Raw genomic sequence first — 17,184 nt, 5'->3', positions numbered from 1 at the left:
CCTTGAATTCTGGAAAGAATTAAAGCCTTTCAGTGTTGCTTGGGGGCTATATTATGTGCTTAGTTTAAAGACATAAGATGCTCAGAGGAGTACTATGTTGTATGTTACGTAACAGGTTTTTAGGCCCCCAGGTGCTGTGAGCATAATTATAAGTCTTTAGTGGAACAAAAGGAGTTAAGTAGCATAGGTCCAAAAATTAAGTGGCCATATTAAAGGATAAGTTCTCCTTTAGAAAATAATACATTTTACACCAATATTTAGGTGTTCCCCTCCCCCACAGCGACATTTAAAATCAGCGCAGATGAGCAAGGTTACGAATGAATAAACTACAAATCCCATCTGTCACCATGGCAGCTAGCTTTTAGTTCTCAATGGAGTACGAATGTGCTGATCAGCAAACTTGCAGTCTATTGACACTTCCTACAGCTTTCTAAATGAAAAATCGTACAGAGGTACAGCAAAAAGCTGGAGGATGTGTCTGCAGGAGCCTGACATTGCACCCACTGATCACGAGTGCAATGCATTCCAGGCTCCTGTGGGAAATAAATACATTTTTTGAAAAACTATGTCCATTTATTATTTGTTCGTTAAAAGCGAGCTTAGCCTTTATGGTTGAAAAATGTTTTTTTTCTTAGCTGGCTCTGCTCTAGTGCTAAAGTTTTTATTTATGTATGTATTTATTCATTAGGATACCTGCTTCTGTCTGTGCCTACCCTCCTCATTAACATTATAAGCAAGTTTTTAAAATCATAAAATGTAAATGCAGCCAAGAACATACTTAACTATGTCCTGCTCTTGAGGTCTTGGCTGTGCACTGCATAGTATCCTAGGGCTCCGGTTGACAGCCGTTCTTTTTAAATGCTGCCTTTGCTATTGCATGCATAAAAGGCATACATTATAATGGCAAATGCAGTGTGTGCCAAGAGAAGCTGTGTTTGACCTGCCTTGCCAGCTCAAGAGCATCTCAAATAGGACATGCTGCATCCAAACAAATGCTGGGCAGCGGAACGCAAAGCAGATCAAATGCAGCCTCTGAACTTCCACATGTACTACTTAATTGTGGTCAATGATTTGACAACAGATTATAATGATCTGTGTTTGATGTGTGATCCAAACACACATCAAACACAGAAAACCACTCGTCCCCACCCCTTAAAATGCTCTCAGTTGTGTCCCAGTCCTCAAACCTATGCGTACGGTGATCTCAATTTAGGGCAATCAAAAGTTTGTTCACCACTTGTCCTGACTAAAAAGCACGCTTACCCTTTAGTAAATAGATTAGTGAAATAATAAATATGTTTCACACAATGTTACCATGTTGATGAAGAACTACCGTTCCTGCGTTTCGTATTTGAGGTACTACAATTCTGCAGGATTTGTTTGGAATTCAAGTGTCAAACCAAAGTCTTTTGCCAAGTTACATATTATGCACCACACCTGTGTGCTTACCTTTATTGACTGACTCACTAAGCTTTCCTCAAATACCTTTTTGAATAGGATTTATAAAAAAAAAATAAGTGTACAGCTAGATGCTTTAGCATGGCTAAATAGGAAGACTAGGAACCAAAAAAGGTGTATTGTCCACACACCTAAGTTATATTTGTATGAAAAGAAGTGAAAAGTGGATGACATATAAAATAGATCTGTGAATGAAAAACTGCAAGTCCCACCTGCCACTGGGGGACTTGTTCACAATGGAAAAAAGTGCAGTGACATCACTGCACTTGTAGTCCATTGTTTACTTCCTCCCACTCCATAACTGAACGTATCTACCTCTGTATGGACCCAGGGCTGGAGAAATTCTGCAGGACCCTGTGCACTGCTCCTTTGGTCTGCTGATTGTGGTTGCAATACTTTGCAGACTCCAATAGAAAAAAAAAAATTATTTTACTTTATGTATCTTACCCGCCCTGCTATACTATTTTCTGATATTTCCAGCGTGCAGGGCCACAATATCCTTCCTGGGTGCAGATTAAATCTTGTGTTGCCCCTAGTTTGTATGCCTGCAGAACAAATCTGCTTATTGCTTGCTATTTAAAAAAAATATTCATACAATCATCTAGAATGGGGTAAATACAAGTCATGCTGAAAATAGTAAGGATATCAGACATACCTTTCGCACCATAGTCATATTTTGCTGCTTGCTCCAGGTTTTCGTACAGGTGTCATAGGACTCCATAGAGATTAACTCACGATCCCCATCCTCTCCTCCCAGAATATAGATTACACCGTCAATTTCTACAACACCAAAACTGTGCCTTTCCTATCGAAGCAGATATAATTATTACATACTATTGTCTTATACATGCACAACAGTTTACTGATCTGGGAGTATAAATAAATGTTCTGCATTTAGTGGAAAAAAAATTGGTAGTCTAAGCAAGGGGCAAATCAGAGAAAGGATCAGAGATTTTCAGCTACTGTTTCTTGGACCTAAGAATGATTTGGGATCAAGTCTACTGGCCTGTGATTACATTACAGAACACAGATCAAAATTATTTAATATATATTATATAGCGTATAACAATAACACAAAGAAGCAGAAAACTCTTGTAAAAGTTGAACTCTGGTCAAACAAATTGGTTTAAAGTGGTTGTAAACCTCAGACATGAAATATAAACAAGGGGGGGGGGGTCCCTTCCCTCCAATCAACTCTCAGAGCTCTCATCACTTAGCTATGCAGTGTGTAATTTCAACTCTCCGCCCTTTTTTTTCTCAACTTTCAGACAAGCTTTATAACTTCAACAATTTGAAGGGATATAGAGAAGAGAAGCTGCAGATAAACAGGCACAACTTTGCTTCATCTCTGTGTATCACCTGAGGCCAGTCACTGGTTTACAACCACTAAGTAAACAATTCATTGTTCTTTTGGTCTAGAAAGGATATACTTATCTTTTTCTTTGCCTCCACCCCCCATCCATTCTCTCTTTTTGCACATGCCCTGGAATGTGAGCAAGCCCTCAACATCATCGCATACAATGCAGAGGCTTATCCTGTACTGCAAGTGATGATGTCAGTGAGATGTGAGAAGGGACAACTGGAGAAAAGCAGGTGCTTTGTGGGACCAGTCATCAATACTGGAATCAGCAGGGAGAAAGCCTGCCATACCATGGCTGGAAGAGGAGTATTTTGCTCTACTAGTATAGGGGAAAGTATACAATAGGTTTCATTTATTTGGTCAGCCTGGAGCTGGGCTTTTAATAAAGGTTGGTCAATATACCTAAAAGAATGCTAACCATTTTTTTTCAGATATTTAAAATACCCCGGACTGCTACATTAAAGCTAGGCATGTTTTGTGCAGAGCTCAATTCAAGAAGCAGAAGGGATGAAACTAATTTACTTCCACTACTTTTGGGTACGGTGGAGCTGAATCTAAATGTCTCACTAGGTCTTTTAAGCAGAACTCCAGCCAAATAGTTAAACATGCAGTTGAAATATATTTCAACTGTTTTACCGGACTGTTTTGTAATTCTGCTCAGCAAGTCTTGTGATTCCCACACCCCAATCAAGATTGCACAATTTCTCACACTATGTGAAAGAGTCGTGTAAATCACAAAGCTAAATTACAAATCGTTTAGACAATAAAACAGCTCATTAGCTGTGGGATGAACCATTTTCTCTGGAGCTCCACTTTAATTTTGCTGAGAGTGTAGGCAGGGAAATAATTCTGAACCCCAACCAGAGGCCAAGAATGACTACTTAGTAATGCAGAAAATAGAAAAAAAAACAAAAAAAATCGCAAGATTCCCCAATCAACACAGTCAGGGTTGAAGGGGAGCTCCCCACCCCCGCATCGCTATTGTGTTCTGCCTGTGAGGAGTCTCCCCTGCAAAGGAACACAAATGATCACTGCCAGTGGCTATAGGTTCCGCCAGTGATCGCATGAAACAAATTGGTTGTACTGAAATCGGTCAATGGATTGACTTCAGTACATCCACCCTGCCCATAGATGGATCGAATCTCACTTGGTCCCTGCTGAACCGGATAAGGTTTGATCCATCTACACCTGGCTTTAGTCATTCTACAATCTTAGTGGGCCTGGATTATCTAACTTTCAATACATTTCTGGTATATGGAGAACTTACTTGGGCTGGTGACTGGACAACTAAACTTGGTACATCTCCACCACCATAATAAGACAAAATATCATATATACAGTAGAGTAGTACTAGCTTCCAAGACACCACCAGGAGCATTAATCACTTTCCTACGCAATCCTAAATCCACAAGAGTGTTTTGGATGGAGCTAATCTTTTAATGACAAAAAATTTCTGTTTACTGGAGGTTTAACGTGTTCTTTTGAATCCGAGAAATCCTGATAATGTTAAAAATAGAAACTCTAATTACTGCTAATAGCTTACCTCAAGCATAGGTGGTAGTGGGCTCCATGCATTGGCATCTGGATCATACTGCTCCCCAGAACCCAGAGTGTCGCCATTTTCATTCTGTCCCCCAAGAACAAACAAGAAACCCTCTGCCAACATAAAAGCAAAACAGACCTCAGCATATACTTGGCATCAACTCTTATGGTTTTAGCCCTGGTTCACACTGGATCTGACTTTGAAATCATGGAACTTCACTTGAAGTCACACAATTTCAATACCACAAGCAAGTGTGATATCAGTTGCAACTTGGATGACATCTGTGGCCGCTTTATACACGGATGTCTATGCCAGTTGCACCTGAAATCGCAAAAAAAAGTGCAGGAACCTTTTTACAAAATTGGTGCAGCAAAATAAAGTCAGAGTTGTACTGATTTGAACGGTTACACTACATACAATGGGGTGCAACTTGTCATGTGATATGAAACCAAATCGCATGACAAGTCGCACTAGTGTGAACCAGGGTTTAATCTCTCATTGGCAGTATTTCAGGACAAAATTATGCAAAATTAACTAGAATATACTCATTTGAATAGTATGGAGTACATCAGACTGAACAACAACACATAAGTGTTTGTTAAACCTACAGCATATATACTAACTTACCAAAGATATATTTTCATATACTATGGGCAGAAGATATAACCCCAGAGGTTTACCCTCTCTGTTTATCCTAGTGACCACTGTAAATGGCAAAGAAAGTGATGTGAAAGCCAAAATGTATAGTTGTTACTGGAAGATGAATGGCTGAGGAATCTTTCAAAGATGACAACCATTTTGTAGAATATAGATGCCAGGGATGCCATTAGGGACTGGCCGAGATTTGTTTAGTTTATGGGCAGGCTGATTGTACCAAAGCAGATCCGTTGATGGACTTGGGTACAATCACCAAGTCATATTTCTAGCATGTGATTATTGCTAGCAGCTATAGCCACTAGAGATAACGGTGTTCTCCCAGCAGAGACAGCTCCCTGCATCCTCCCTCTGTGAAAGCACAATAGCTCCACAGGAGGGATTTCCCTATCAACACAGTCAGTAGTTCAGCAGGGACTGGACGAGAATCGATCCATGTATGGGTGGGCTGATTGTACCCAAGTCGTTCCATCGATCAACTTGGGTACAGTTTGTCAGATTTCTACCATGTGATTTTTGCCAGCGGCTATAGCTGCTTAGCAATAATCATCGTGTTCTCCCAGCTGGGAGAACTCCCTGTACCCCCCCCCCCCCCCCACTGGGAAAACACAATAGTTCAGCAGGAGGGATTGAACACAGTCAGTGTTGATGGGGGAATTGAGCGATTTCCCAAAACCCCAAAGTAAAAGGAAATCTTCCCAAAAAAAGGGCAAGGCAAGCCCCCCCTACCCCAATACCATAGGTTTTATTTTTGTCCACGACAGGTTACTGCAGGTCACAGCGTACACATCAATACATACGTAAAACCAGTTATCCGAACAAGAAAAACATCAGCCTCTGTCAATATCTTCCAATAGTACCCAACCCAGAAATTCGGAAAGGATTGCAGAAAGGCAGAAGAGCTACATGAAGAATGGCACTTGTACATGTTCTATTTTATGTCTATTTAATAAATGGACTTTTATATTTTTGCACAAATTGTGGTATGATGTGGCACTAACTAATGCTGCTGTGTGGGATTTCAAAGTCCTGGGAATACTTAGCAGGTTTCTTACAAATGAAAGTGGGATGTTTACACGACAACAGAAGAAGAAGTCGATATAGTGTCCACTCCTCAGGACGGAGGTAAAGCTTGTTGCAACTTTGGAACTGGATGTGGAGCCAACACTTGTATTGTTGATACATTCTAGCTTCAAAAAGGTAATACATTATGCAGAAGGCAGGGGCAGAAACCTTCATCTCCAGTATTTTATACTTTAAAAAATAAACTTCCACTGACCGTCGAGGAGGAGACTTACCTGCAGATAAAACCCCATGATTGATTCTGGGTGTACTTAGTGGTGCCAGCTCAATCCATAATTGTCTGTTCCGATCATACAGAGGGCACATACAACGAACATTGGCCAATGGCTTCCGGGACCTTAAAAGGACAGACATTTCACATTATTTATTTATTCTGCTTTCCTATAATAAGTATTACAAATTCCTTAGCAATTGATTTGAATGGAGGAATCTCCAGGGAATTCACAAATCCTGTGTGTCAGGCAACAGCAGACTTAGAATTCATATACAGTGTTATCCTCTGGTGAACCCAAGATGTAGCCTATATGAGCATTTTTAATATCAATCTAGTTACTGCTATTCTGAGGTGAAGTCTAATATTTTAAAGTGAATCTGTCATGATCCCTGTCCTAAAGCCCACTCCACCACTCCAGGAAAATAAAAAAAAAAAAAAAAAAAATATGTCCTCCTTTGCAGTGGGGCTTCATAACTTCTGCAAACTGCAAGGGTTAAATGCTCATTTAGTCTAAGGCCATATTATTAGGAAGAACATACTTACCTTGCTTCAGCAGAAGAAGCAAGAGGATCACCATAAGAGCCAGATGACTATTGCTCTCACTACAGTTGTATTATTAATGAGGGACAACAAACACACCAGATTGAATTTCCAATGTGAGGGAGACACTCATAGGAACGAGTTTCTCCATTGGAAGATTTCCCTCTATTCCTGTTCTGGTGGCAACTAAAAATTCAGACATTTCCCTCACTATCAATTAGAGAGGACGACTCTACGTAAGAGGGACACTCTAGCCCCTCGCCACTCTTTCCAAAATCGTTAAGTGGCTTTTTATAGTTTACATTTGCTTTTACATATTATTGTTATTAAATATAAAAATTTGCAGAATACGAACTAGAAGGAGCAAACACTAAACTGACAAATTACTTCTTAAAAGGAGAAGTTCACCTTTGGGAAGGTTACATATTCCACCTGTTCTTTGGGTGGAACATGTAAAAATTTTCCGCTCTGCTGTATAGCTAGCATAGGGATCTTCTCTCCCTACTTGCTGTCTCTTAAAAAAACATGGCCGTACGGGGCTCTGCCCGCATCATTCATTCATAGAATTCTGTGAATGAAAACACTACAAGTCCTGACAGCCTTTGCAGCTGTTGGCTTGCAGTTCTCAATGAACTACCACAGCACTGTTGAACGATGTGGTAGTTCATTCTCTCTTCCTGTCAGTGTGTATCTATTTGCCTGTATGAGGTATCAGCACAGAGGCACACTGACAGGTCTGCAGGAGTCCAGTTCTGGTATGCGTTCTAGGCTCCTAGTAAAAAAAATAATAAATGCACATTTTTTTTTTACCTGCAAAAAGATGCACAATTATTATTTTTTAAAAAGGTAAACTTACTTAACAAACAGACTATCAGCTACATGGGGAGTGCATTGTTGGCTGACATACGTTTGCAATGTGTAGCACTACAAAGCAGGAAGCAGAGCCTGAATATGTAGTAAGCAAACATAGCTTCTCACATGCACAACTGCAAATTATATATTGAAAAAAAAGTTTTTAAAAACATTAGCACACGATAAAGTATTTTTAATGCAGGTTCATCTTTTTTACATGTGAATCTAAAAAACTAATACAAAAAAGAAAATTCCAAAAAATTAAGTACAGTAAAGCTGTAGCATTCATTGGAGGGGTACATTACAGAGCAATAGCCTTATTGCATAGAAGTGTAACCTACACACGTTCCTCTCCACCTGCTGTCACAATACACTCCGAATAACCTCTGGGCTTGAAGGAGGCCAGGACAGCCTCTCCTTGCTGAGGCTGGCTCAGGGGAATGTTAGTGCACTCTCGGACCATTTCTCGTACTAGTGGCTCATTCAGCATTTGTTCACGGAGGTAGCTGGAGTCTAAGCCACTCACCCACAAGGCCGAGCTTACATCCTTCATGTAAACCTGAAGTAACAAAAATAATTCTGTTAGGGTACTTTAAAGTGGAACTCCATGAAAAAAAAATGTTTTCCCCCCATGTAATGGGCTGTGTCTGCACTGTATGGTTTAACTACTCGTTTTGTCTAGAGGCGCACTAAAAGGCTATACTTACCAGATCCTGCTAACCTCTAGAAAACTGCGTTCCCCCATGTCCAGTGGTGGACTGTTCCTGCTGTCCTCATGTCCAGAGCTGGTCTGTGGTTGTGATGATGTCAGGAACAGTCCATTCACAAGACTGCTAGCATGCAGGGGGGGGCAGGACCGGTGGGGACCGGTCTTGTGTCCGGAGGATGGGCGGATTAGGCAAGTATATCTCTGCTCTGAAATCCCCTAGACAATAAAACAGTTAAAAGACATTGTGGTGCCCTGAAAACACAATTTTAATTGTGTGCATGTAAAACCCCATTAGTAAACTGGAAGTATATAATAGCCTTGAAAGAGAAAAACATTTGCTGAATTACAGTATGACAAGGTCATATATGATCTAATCTAACCATGTAACTTGTTCCCTCTGTGTGATGCACTTCAATCTATGGATTATAATGTCTTTCTACGTACCCCATGATTGAATTATACAGTAGCAAAGAAGACAACAAGATTAACAGTATGCATGATAAATTACTAATAAAGGAGAATAGCACTGGGGTAGAATAGTGTGGAGAGGAGAATGGAAGAAATTTTAAGAGACAAAAAGGGAAGAATAAGACTTGGAGAGGAGATTTACAAATGGGGAAAGAAGGGAAGAGGGCAGAGTAAAAGATGTGGAGAGCAAAGTGAAGGTCAGCATATATGGTTTGATAAAAAATGTATAAAAAAACAAAACCTCAGCGCTCAGGACTTCCTATTTACCATACAAATCCCCGTGAGATGCTGCTGTGCACAGGTACAAAGGACCAAAAACTTTTAACAATGAAAACCAGCGCAAACCCACATGATCAATTACATTACTCAGTTTAAAAAAACATTAATGTGCTAATAAAGTAAATTATATATAAAATATATTGATATATAAAAATTTAAAATTATAAGTCCAGTGACAAAAAAGCAAAGTGACAAAAAATCAAAAAAAATCAAAAAAACCCCCAGAAAATATATATATATATATATATATATATATATATATATATATATATATATATATATATATATATATATATATATAATTACAGTCCCGTGACAAAATTAAATCAAATTAAATTATAATATATTTTCCATTTGATTCTTCCGTGTTACTGATCCCTTCACCATCCACCAGTGCAGAAATCAACATTAACCGCACTCAACAGATACTGGTGAGTCACACGCCTTTCAGGATTGTTAAGGGCTCCTGGACCCCCTTTACTTTGTCTGAGACCTCCAAGTGCTGTTTCCTCTTATGTCTAGGTACCTCTTCTGCTTACTCCTCTCACCGAATCCCCCAAAGGAAAATCAGGAAGAAGAAAAGACCATAGCGTGATACCGCAGTAACTTCTCCTCAAATTAATCTCTCCAGACCACTCACATTCTTTTGCGGGGTATAGCCCACTTTTTATTCAAAACAACAGCGATTCTCTTCAAGAATGATCCACTTTTCATGTACACCGATTATACAAGGACCCCACAGTTTAGTGTGCAGCAGGATGGCAGACCTCAGCTACAGACTCTTCTACTTAGGCTAAGATGGCCCCTTGGAACGCACCGCTCGGCGTGCGCTCCACTCACCGGAAATGACATTCCGCTCCACTCACCGGCGTGCGCTCCACTCATTTCCGGTGAGTGGAGCGCACGCCGAGCGGTGCGTTCCAAGGGGCCATCTTAGCCTAAGTAGAAGAGTCTGTAGCTGAGGTCTGCCATCCTGCTGCACACTAAACTGTGGGGTCCTTGTATAATCGGTGTACATGAAAAGTGGATCATTCTTGAAGAGAATCGCTGTTGTTTTGAATAAAAAGTGGGCTATACCCCGCAAAAGAATGTGAGTGGTCTGGAGAGATTAATTTGAGGAGAAGTTATTGCGGTATCACGCTATGGTCTTTTCTTCTTCCTGATTTTCCTTTGGGGGATTCGGTGAGAGGAGTAAGCAGAAGAGGTACCTAGACATAAGAGGAAACAGCACTTGGAGGTCTCAGACAAAGTAAAGGGGGTCCAGGAGCCCTTAACAATCCTGAAAGGCGTGTGACTCACCAGTATCTGTTGAGTGCGGTTAATGTTGATTTCTGCACTGGTGGATGGTGAAGGGATCAGTAACACGGAAGAATCAAATGGAAAATATATTATAATTTAATTTGATTTAATTTTGTCACGGGACTGTAATTATATATATATATATATATATATATATATTTTCTGGGGTTTTTTTTGATTTTTTTTGATTTTTTGTCACTTTGCTTTTTTGTCACTGGACTTATAATTTTAAATTTTTATATATCAATATATTTTATATATAGTTTACTTTATTAGCACATTAATGTTTTTTTAAACTGAGTAATGTAATTGATCATGTGGGTTTGCGCTGGTTTTCATTGTTAAAAGTTTTTGGTCCTTTGTACCTGTGCACAGCAGCATCTCACGGGGATTTGTATGGTAAATAGGAAGTCCTGAGCGCTGAGGTTTTGTTTTTTTACATATTTGAGGTGTTATCACATCTTTGAAACTTAGCAGCTATGGATATTTTTAATTTTGCATCTCAGAAAAGAGTTAATATAGAGGATGTTTTTTCACAGAATTATGAGCACATGGATTTAACTAAAGATTTCAGGCACCTTAAGAATTCATTGGATAAACAGATTAGAGCATGGTGGGATGTAGTCACTCTAGAAAAATATATTAAAGAGGGGATCACGCCTAGAAGGTTAAGGTGGGACCAAATGATGGTTTGATAAGTAAAGAATTGGATGAGGAATGGTTTTCTTTTTTTAATAATGTGGAAATGAAACTAATGGAACTTATTGTACAGAGAAGGAAAAGGAAACTTAAAATATTGGATGAGAAAATTCAAGAATTAAAAGATAAAATGACACCTTTCAATAATTCCAGTGAGTTTGGAGATAAGGTTAAACAAATTCAGGAATATGTTAAAAAAGTGGATGAAGATACACAGAAAAAGAAAATTAAGAAATATTATCGGGATATGCAGGATTATAAAAATAATAATGTTTATAAATGGCAGGAAGATGTTACAAGTATTAATAGTGAATCTAGGAGCTCCTCACCAGGAACAGGAAATGAGAGGACGACAGGGAAATCACCTATGGTCAAAAATAAAAATAAATCCCCTCAGGATACAAGAAAATCCCCCATAAAAAACAAGGGACAAAATGGGACACCAAAATATAATGTGCCAGTATATAATAGGTTTGAGCCATTTAACAATTGGGGCAACCTAGCACCTCAGGAATATGGTTACCCTCCAATGAGGGAGGATTTTCAGAGGGGGGGGTATGGGGGACCCCCATGGAGAGGGGGAGGAGGAAGAGGGTCTTTTCAGATGAGGGGAAGAGGTGGACCTTTTTATCCACCGAGGAGGGGAGGAGGAGGGTGGAGACCTCCTATGAACCAACAAGAACCCTACTGGCCAAAAGGAGGGGATGCAGAGGGGGGACAAGGAAAAAGAAAGAGGTCAACTTAAATCAAGGGATCTTCAATTTGAGTGATTCTGTTTTAAATGAAGAAGAGTTAAAAGTTTTAGCATTAGGATTGAAATACGCACCGGACAAAAAACTGAATAAACTGGAAACTTATATTGATATACATAAGTTTGTAAGGAAAATAAATTGAAAGAAGTATTGGGCGAATAAAACTAATTTTGGGTATAATAGTGTAAAAGGAGATGATTATTTTCTGCATACGCAGTTGAGGAATAAATCGGTGTTTAATCCGAAAATCTCTAATAATTGTTGTGTAGAAACGTTTAAAAAAATGGTGGAACATGATCTGGAGGATTTAGCCATTCCCTTTATGAGAAAGAAACAAGATTTAGAAATTGGTATAAAAAGACTGGAGGAAAATAAAAATATTGTTATAAGGCCAGCCGATAAGGGTGGTGGCCTGGTGGTACTAAACAAGGTGGATTACTATAAAGAACTAAGTAGATTGGTAGATGATGTTGAAACATATGAGTTGTTAAGGGGTAACCCTATCAATAAATATAAGAGTCTGTTAGTAAAACATGTTAAAGAAGGGGGTAGAAAAGGTATACTTAACAAAAAAGAGATTAAATATCTGGTACCCTCTGCTCCAATAACACCTGTGATCTACCAATTACCAAAAATTCACAAAGATCTTAATAAACCCCCCGGGAGACCCATTGTTAGTGGGATAGATTCATTGTTTTGTAGACTGGGTGAATATGTGGATAAATTTCTACAACCTCTAGTTCCAATGTTTCCAGCGTACCTGAGGGATAGTGGTGATCTGATTAATCTGATTAAGGGAATAAGGGAAGAGGGGAAATGTGTGATGGCGAGTGTGGATGTTAATTCCCTGTACACTAACATAAGGCATACGGATGCATTAGGATCTGTTAGATGGGCCTTGGAGGCTAAGGCAGGCTTAAAACCACAACAAACTGAATTTTTACTTAATAGTTTAAATTTAGCTATGTCACATAACTACTTTTGGTACTCTGGGAAATATTACAGGCAAGCAAGAGGCGTGGCCATGGGGGCCAAGTATGCACCATCGGTGGCTAACTTGTTCATGAGTAGGTGGGAAAATGAAGCTATTTTTAAGAAACAAACCACAGAGTTGCTGGTGTATAGAAGATTTATCGATGACATCTTTATAATCTGGAGAGGTACAAGAGAGACACTGGAGGAGTTTATCCAAGAAATGGGGATTAATTCTTATAACATATCATTTACTAAAAATATTAGTGAGGTGGCAGTTGATTTTTTGGATCTGACAATTTACAAGAAAGATGACAGGTTCTACACTAAGACATATTTCAAGCAAGTAGATAGGAATGGATATATCCCAAGTTTTAGTTGTCACCATAAAAATTGGCTCAAATCCATCCCTAAGAGTCAGCTTATTAGGATCAAACGTAATTGTGATGATGAAGGTGTTTTTTTGGAACAGGCTGAGGTGTTATTGCAAAGGTTTAGGGAGAAAGGATATAGAGAAGAAAATTTGGCTGTTTCATTAGAACAGGTTAAAAAGATTAGTAGAGATGAACTTCTTAAGAAAAAAGCAAGTAAAAACAAGTTGGGGGATGTGGCTTTTATCACAGGATATTCTAAGCATTACAAATTAGTTGAAAACATAATTAAAAAATATTGGTCTATTTTGATGAGGGATGAAACGCTTGGGAAAGTGTTACCTAGTAAACCCTTGTTTATATATAGAAAACCGACTACTTTAAGGTCTAGACTTGTTAAAAATGTTCCAGATGTACCTAAAAAATTGGTTACTTTCTTGGATAGGGCTGGTTTTTTCAAATGTGGGAGGTGTTTGGTTTGTAGAACCCTGAAAGGGGATAAAAAGAAGCAAATAAAGGTTTTTCAATCCTGTTATAATGGAGGATCCCATAAGATCAATAAATTCATATCATGTGATAGTACGCATGTGACCTATCTGCTGGAGTGCCCCTGCAAGCTCCAGTATATAGGGAGAACAACTAGGAAACTTGCCACCAGATTGGGAGAACATATTAGGAACATAAAGAAGGGATTCAAACATCATAGTTTATCATATCATTTTAGAAGATATCATAATAGAGATCCGGCATCGTTGAAATTTTGTGGGATAGATAGAGTAGAAGCCCCATGGAGGGGAGGTAATATGGTAATAAATGTGTCCCAAAATGAAACGAAGTGGATTTATCAAATGGGTACATTGCATCCCAATGGGTTGAATGTAGATATTGATATAAACTGTTTCTTGTCGAATTGGTAATATCCAGTTATAGGTCCGTAGTGCGTGTTCATGATTAGGTTTTTATTTTAATTAGGTTATTTTATTTCTTTTTTATTTTATTTTTGATTTATATTTATTTTATTTTTATTTTTATTTCTTTTTATTTTTATATTTTTATTTTTATATTTATTTTTATTTCTATTTTTATTTTATTTTATTTTTATTTATTTTTTATATATATTTTTTTCTATTTTTATTTAAATTTTTTTATTTTAAAAAATTTTTTTATTTTTATTTTTATTTATTTTTACTTTTATTTTTATTTTATTTTATTTTTATATTTATTTTTATTTTTATTTATTTTTACTTGCATTTATTTTTATTGGTCTTCTCCCTTGTGTGTGTGGTTGAAGACTTAGGATTAAAAGTATTATTTTTTATCTAAAGAATGTTTTTTAAGTAAAGTATGTTTTTGAAGTAATGTGTCCTTTAAGCAATATATTTCTTGTAATGGTTTCTGATGTAAAGGGACCCCACATGGGTGTGCAGATGGATGGCGGTGATTGACATGCTTGTATCCAGGTTTTTGTGCCAGAGGAATTAGTGGGAGGGATCTCCCAAAGCTTTATAAGCGGCTGGGAAGTGGTAATGAGCGTCTTGATAACGCCCTGTGGGTGGGGCGAAACGCGTTGACGCACTTCCGGTTGCCTGGTCCGTCGTCTGACGTCATTTCCAGTGAGTGGAGCGCATGCCGAGCGGTGCGTTCCAAGGGGCCATCTTAGCCTAGTAGATGAGTCTGTAGCTGAGGTCTGCCATCCTGCTGCACACTAAACTGTGGGGTCCTTGTATAATCGGTGTACATGAAAAGTGGATCATTCTTGAAGAGAATCGCTGTTGTTTTGAATAAAAAGTGGGCTATACCCCGCAAAAGAATGTGAGTGGTCTGGAGAGATTAATTTGAGGAGAAGTTACTGCGGTATCACGCTATGGTCTTTTCTTCTTCCTGATTTTCCTTTGGGGGATTCGGTGAGAGGAGTAAGCAGAAGAGGTACCTAGACATAAGAGGAAACAGCACTTGGAGGTCTCAGACAAAGTAAAGGGGGTCCAGGAGCCCTTAACAATCCTGAAAGGCGTGTGACTCACCAGTATCTGGTGAGTGCGGTTAATGTTGATTTCTGCACTGGTGGATGGTGAAGGGATCAGTAACACGGAAGAATCAAATGGAAAATATATTATAATTTAATTTGATTTAATTTTGTCACGGGACTGTAATTATATATATATATATATATATATATATATATATATATATTTTCTGGGGTTTTTTTTGATTTTTTTTTGATTTTTTGTCACTTTGCTTTTTTGTCACTGGACTTATAATTTTAAATTTTTATATATCAATATATTTTATATATAATTTACTTTATTAGCACATTAATGTTTTTTTAAACTGAGTAATGTAATTGATCATGTGGGTTTGCGCTGGTTTTCATTGTTAAAAATATATGGTTTGATGGTTAACACTTATGCCTTACAGCATTAGGGTTCAAATCCCAACCTGGACACTACCTGCATGGTTTTTGCATGTTCTCCCTGGGCTTGTCTGGGGTTTCTTGCAACATGCCAAATACATGCTAATAGGTTAATTGGCTCCTTTCTAAATTGGCCTCAGTATCTGTATGCATGTAAGATAGGGACCTTGGATTGTAAGCTCTTTAAGGGCAGGGGCTCATGTGAATGTACAGTATGTAAATCTCTGCCTTAATTGACTGTGCTAAATACTTAAAATAAAACAAACGAGATGTGAAGAACAGGACATAGAGCAGTTTAAGAAATGGGAAAACCAGAATAGAGGAAGGAGTAAGAGATGTGAAGCCAGAACAAGAGAGACTGAAATGGGCAGCAAAAGATATAAAGGAGGGCTAGCCATAGATGGATCGAAATTTAACTGGTTCAGCAGGGACTGGACAAAATTTTGATCCATCTATCGCTGTTCCTGTTCCACAGAAGTTGATCTAATAGACTTCTCTTGAACTGGCTTGTTGGGAAATTTTCTTTTGATCAGCGCATTCTGACAGTGAAGGAGCCTCCTGCTTTCACAATACAATACAACAACACAGCGGGGAGGATTCCTTCAACCACCTTGTTTGTATGGATAGGTGAATCTGTTCAGTTTTTTTTTTTCAATCAGCCCGCTGATCAAAAAAGAAAAAGAAAAAAAAAACCAAAAAAAAAAAACCACACACACACACCAAAAATTCCCTCATCCACACAAGTGAGGTGGATAGAGAAATCCTTCACACTGCTATTATATTCCGACAACAGGGACTCCTCTGCTATCAGAATACACTGATCAGCGCTGCAGCACTGATCAAATGAAAAACTTCCAGCACTCCTGTTCGAGAAAAGTCAGTCCTCCACTTCTCACGAGCGGGAATAGCCATGGACGGAGAGAAATTCAGCTGGTCCTTCCTGAACTGAAATCCTTAGACCAGAAATGGCATCCTCCAGGTTTGTGTTATGATAGATGTGTACTTTAAAGTTTTCATTGACCTATAACATTATCTAGTCTCCTCGATAAGTGCAGCAGATAATCTTTGAAGTGTAGCCAACAAGCTACTAAATGGCAGCTAAAACATTTTGGGAATCACTTCTGACTATTCCAAAATTGGCTACAGACAGATTCTGTCAATCAGAAACAAACGGGCACTTATAAAAAGTAGTTCTATTTGGCTCCCTCGTGTGGTAAAGAAGACAGTTCTTTGTATGAGATGTCTTTGGCCAGTGATATATTTGCTGCGAGTTCATCCAGTTTCTGCTGATAAATGTGTACCGGGAAGAACTTCGCAAAGCTCTTGAAGAATGAAGAGAGTTTAGCATAAATGAAAAACTACAGTGAATGATAATCAAAGAAGACAGCAAATATAGTTCATGTGCAGAAAACAAATGCCTTAGGCCCCGTTTACTTGGGTTGGACTCTGTTTAGCTCATGCAAATGTGTGCAAACTAAACCCCTGTTTTTAATGCAAACTGTTAGACAGGACAATTTGGTT

General features: G+C 38.5%; 1 protein-coding gene across 3 annotated transcripts in view; it reads right to left on the bottom strand.

Moving 5' to 3' along the window:
- Positions 1 to 17,184, bottom strand: part of GAN (gigaxonin) — a 63,081-nt gene that overhangs the window by 15,849 nt on the left and 30,048 nt on the right. For all 3 annotated transcript variants that reach the window (XM_089689799.1, XM_089689801.1, XM_089689800.1), the window contains exons 4-7: positions 8,046 to 8,263; positions 6,314 to 6,435; positions 4,362 to 4,474; positions 2,114 to 2,263 (exon numbers count right to left, since the gene is read on the bottom strand). In XM_089689799.1, the coding sequence (XP_089545925.1) occupies positions 2,114 to 2,263; positions 4,362 to 4,474; positions 6,314 to 6,435; positions 8,046 to 8,263 (603 nt within the window). The remainder of the gene's footprint in view (positions 1 to 2,113; positions 2,264 to 4,361; positions 4,475 to 6,313; positions 6,436 to 8,045; positions 8,264 to 17,184) is intronic.

Source organism: Staurois parvus, unplaced genomic scaffold (assembly GCF_062004578.1).
Source record: "Staurois parvus isolate SC_StPar_1 unplaced genomic scaffold, SC_StPar_1.0 ptg000498l, whole genome shotgun sequence".
Lineage (NCBI taxonomy): Eukaryota > Metazoa > Chordata > Amphibia > Anura > Ranidae > Staurois > Staurois parvus.
This window is presented reverse-complemented; position numbering and strand designations above follow the sequence as displayed.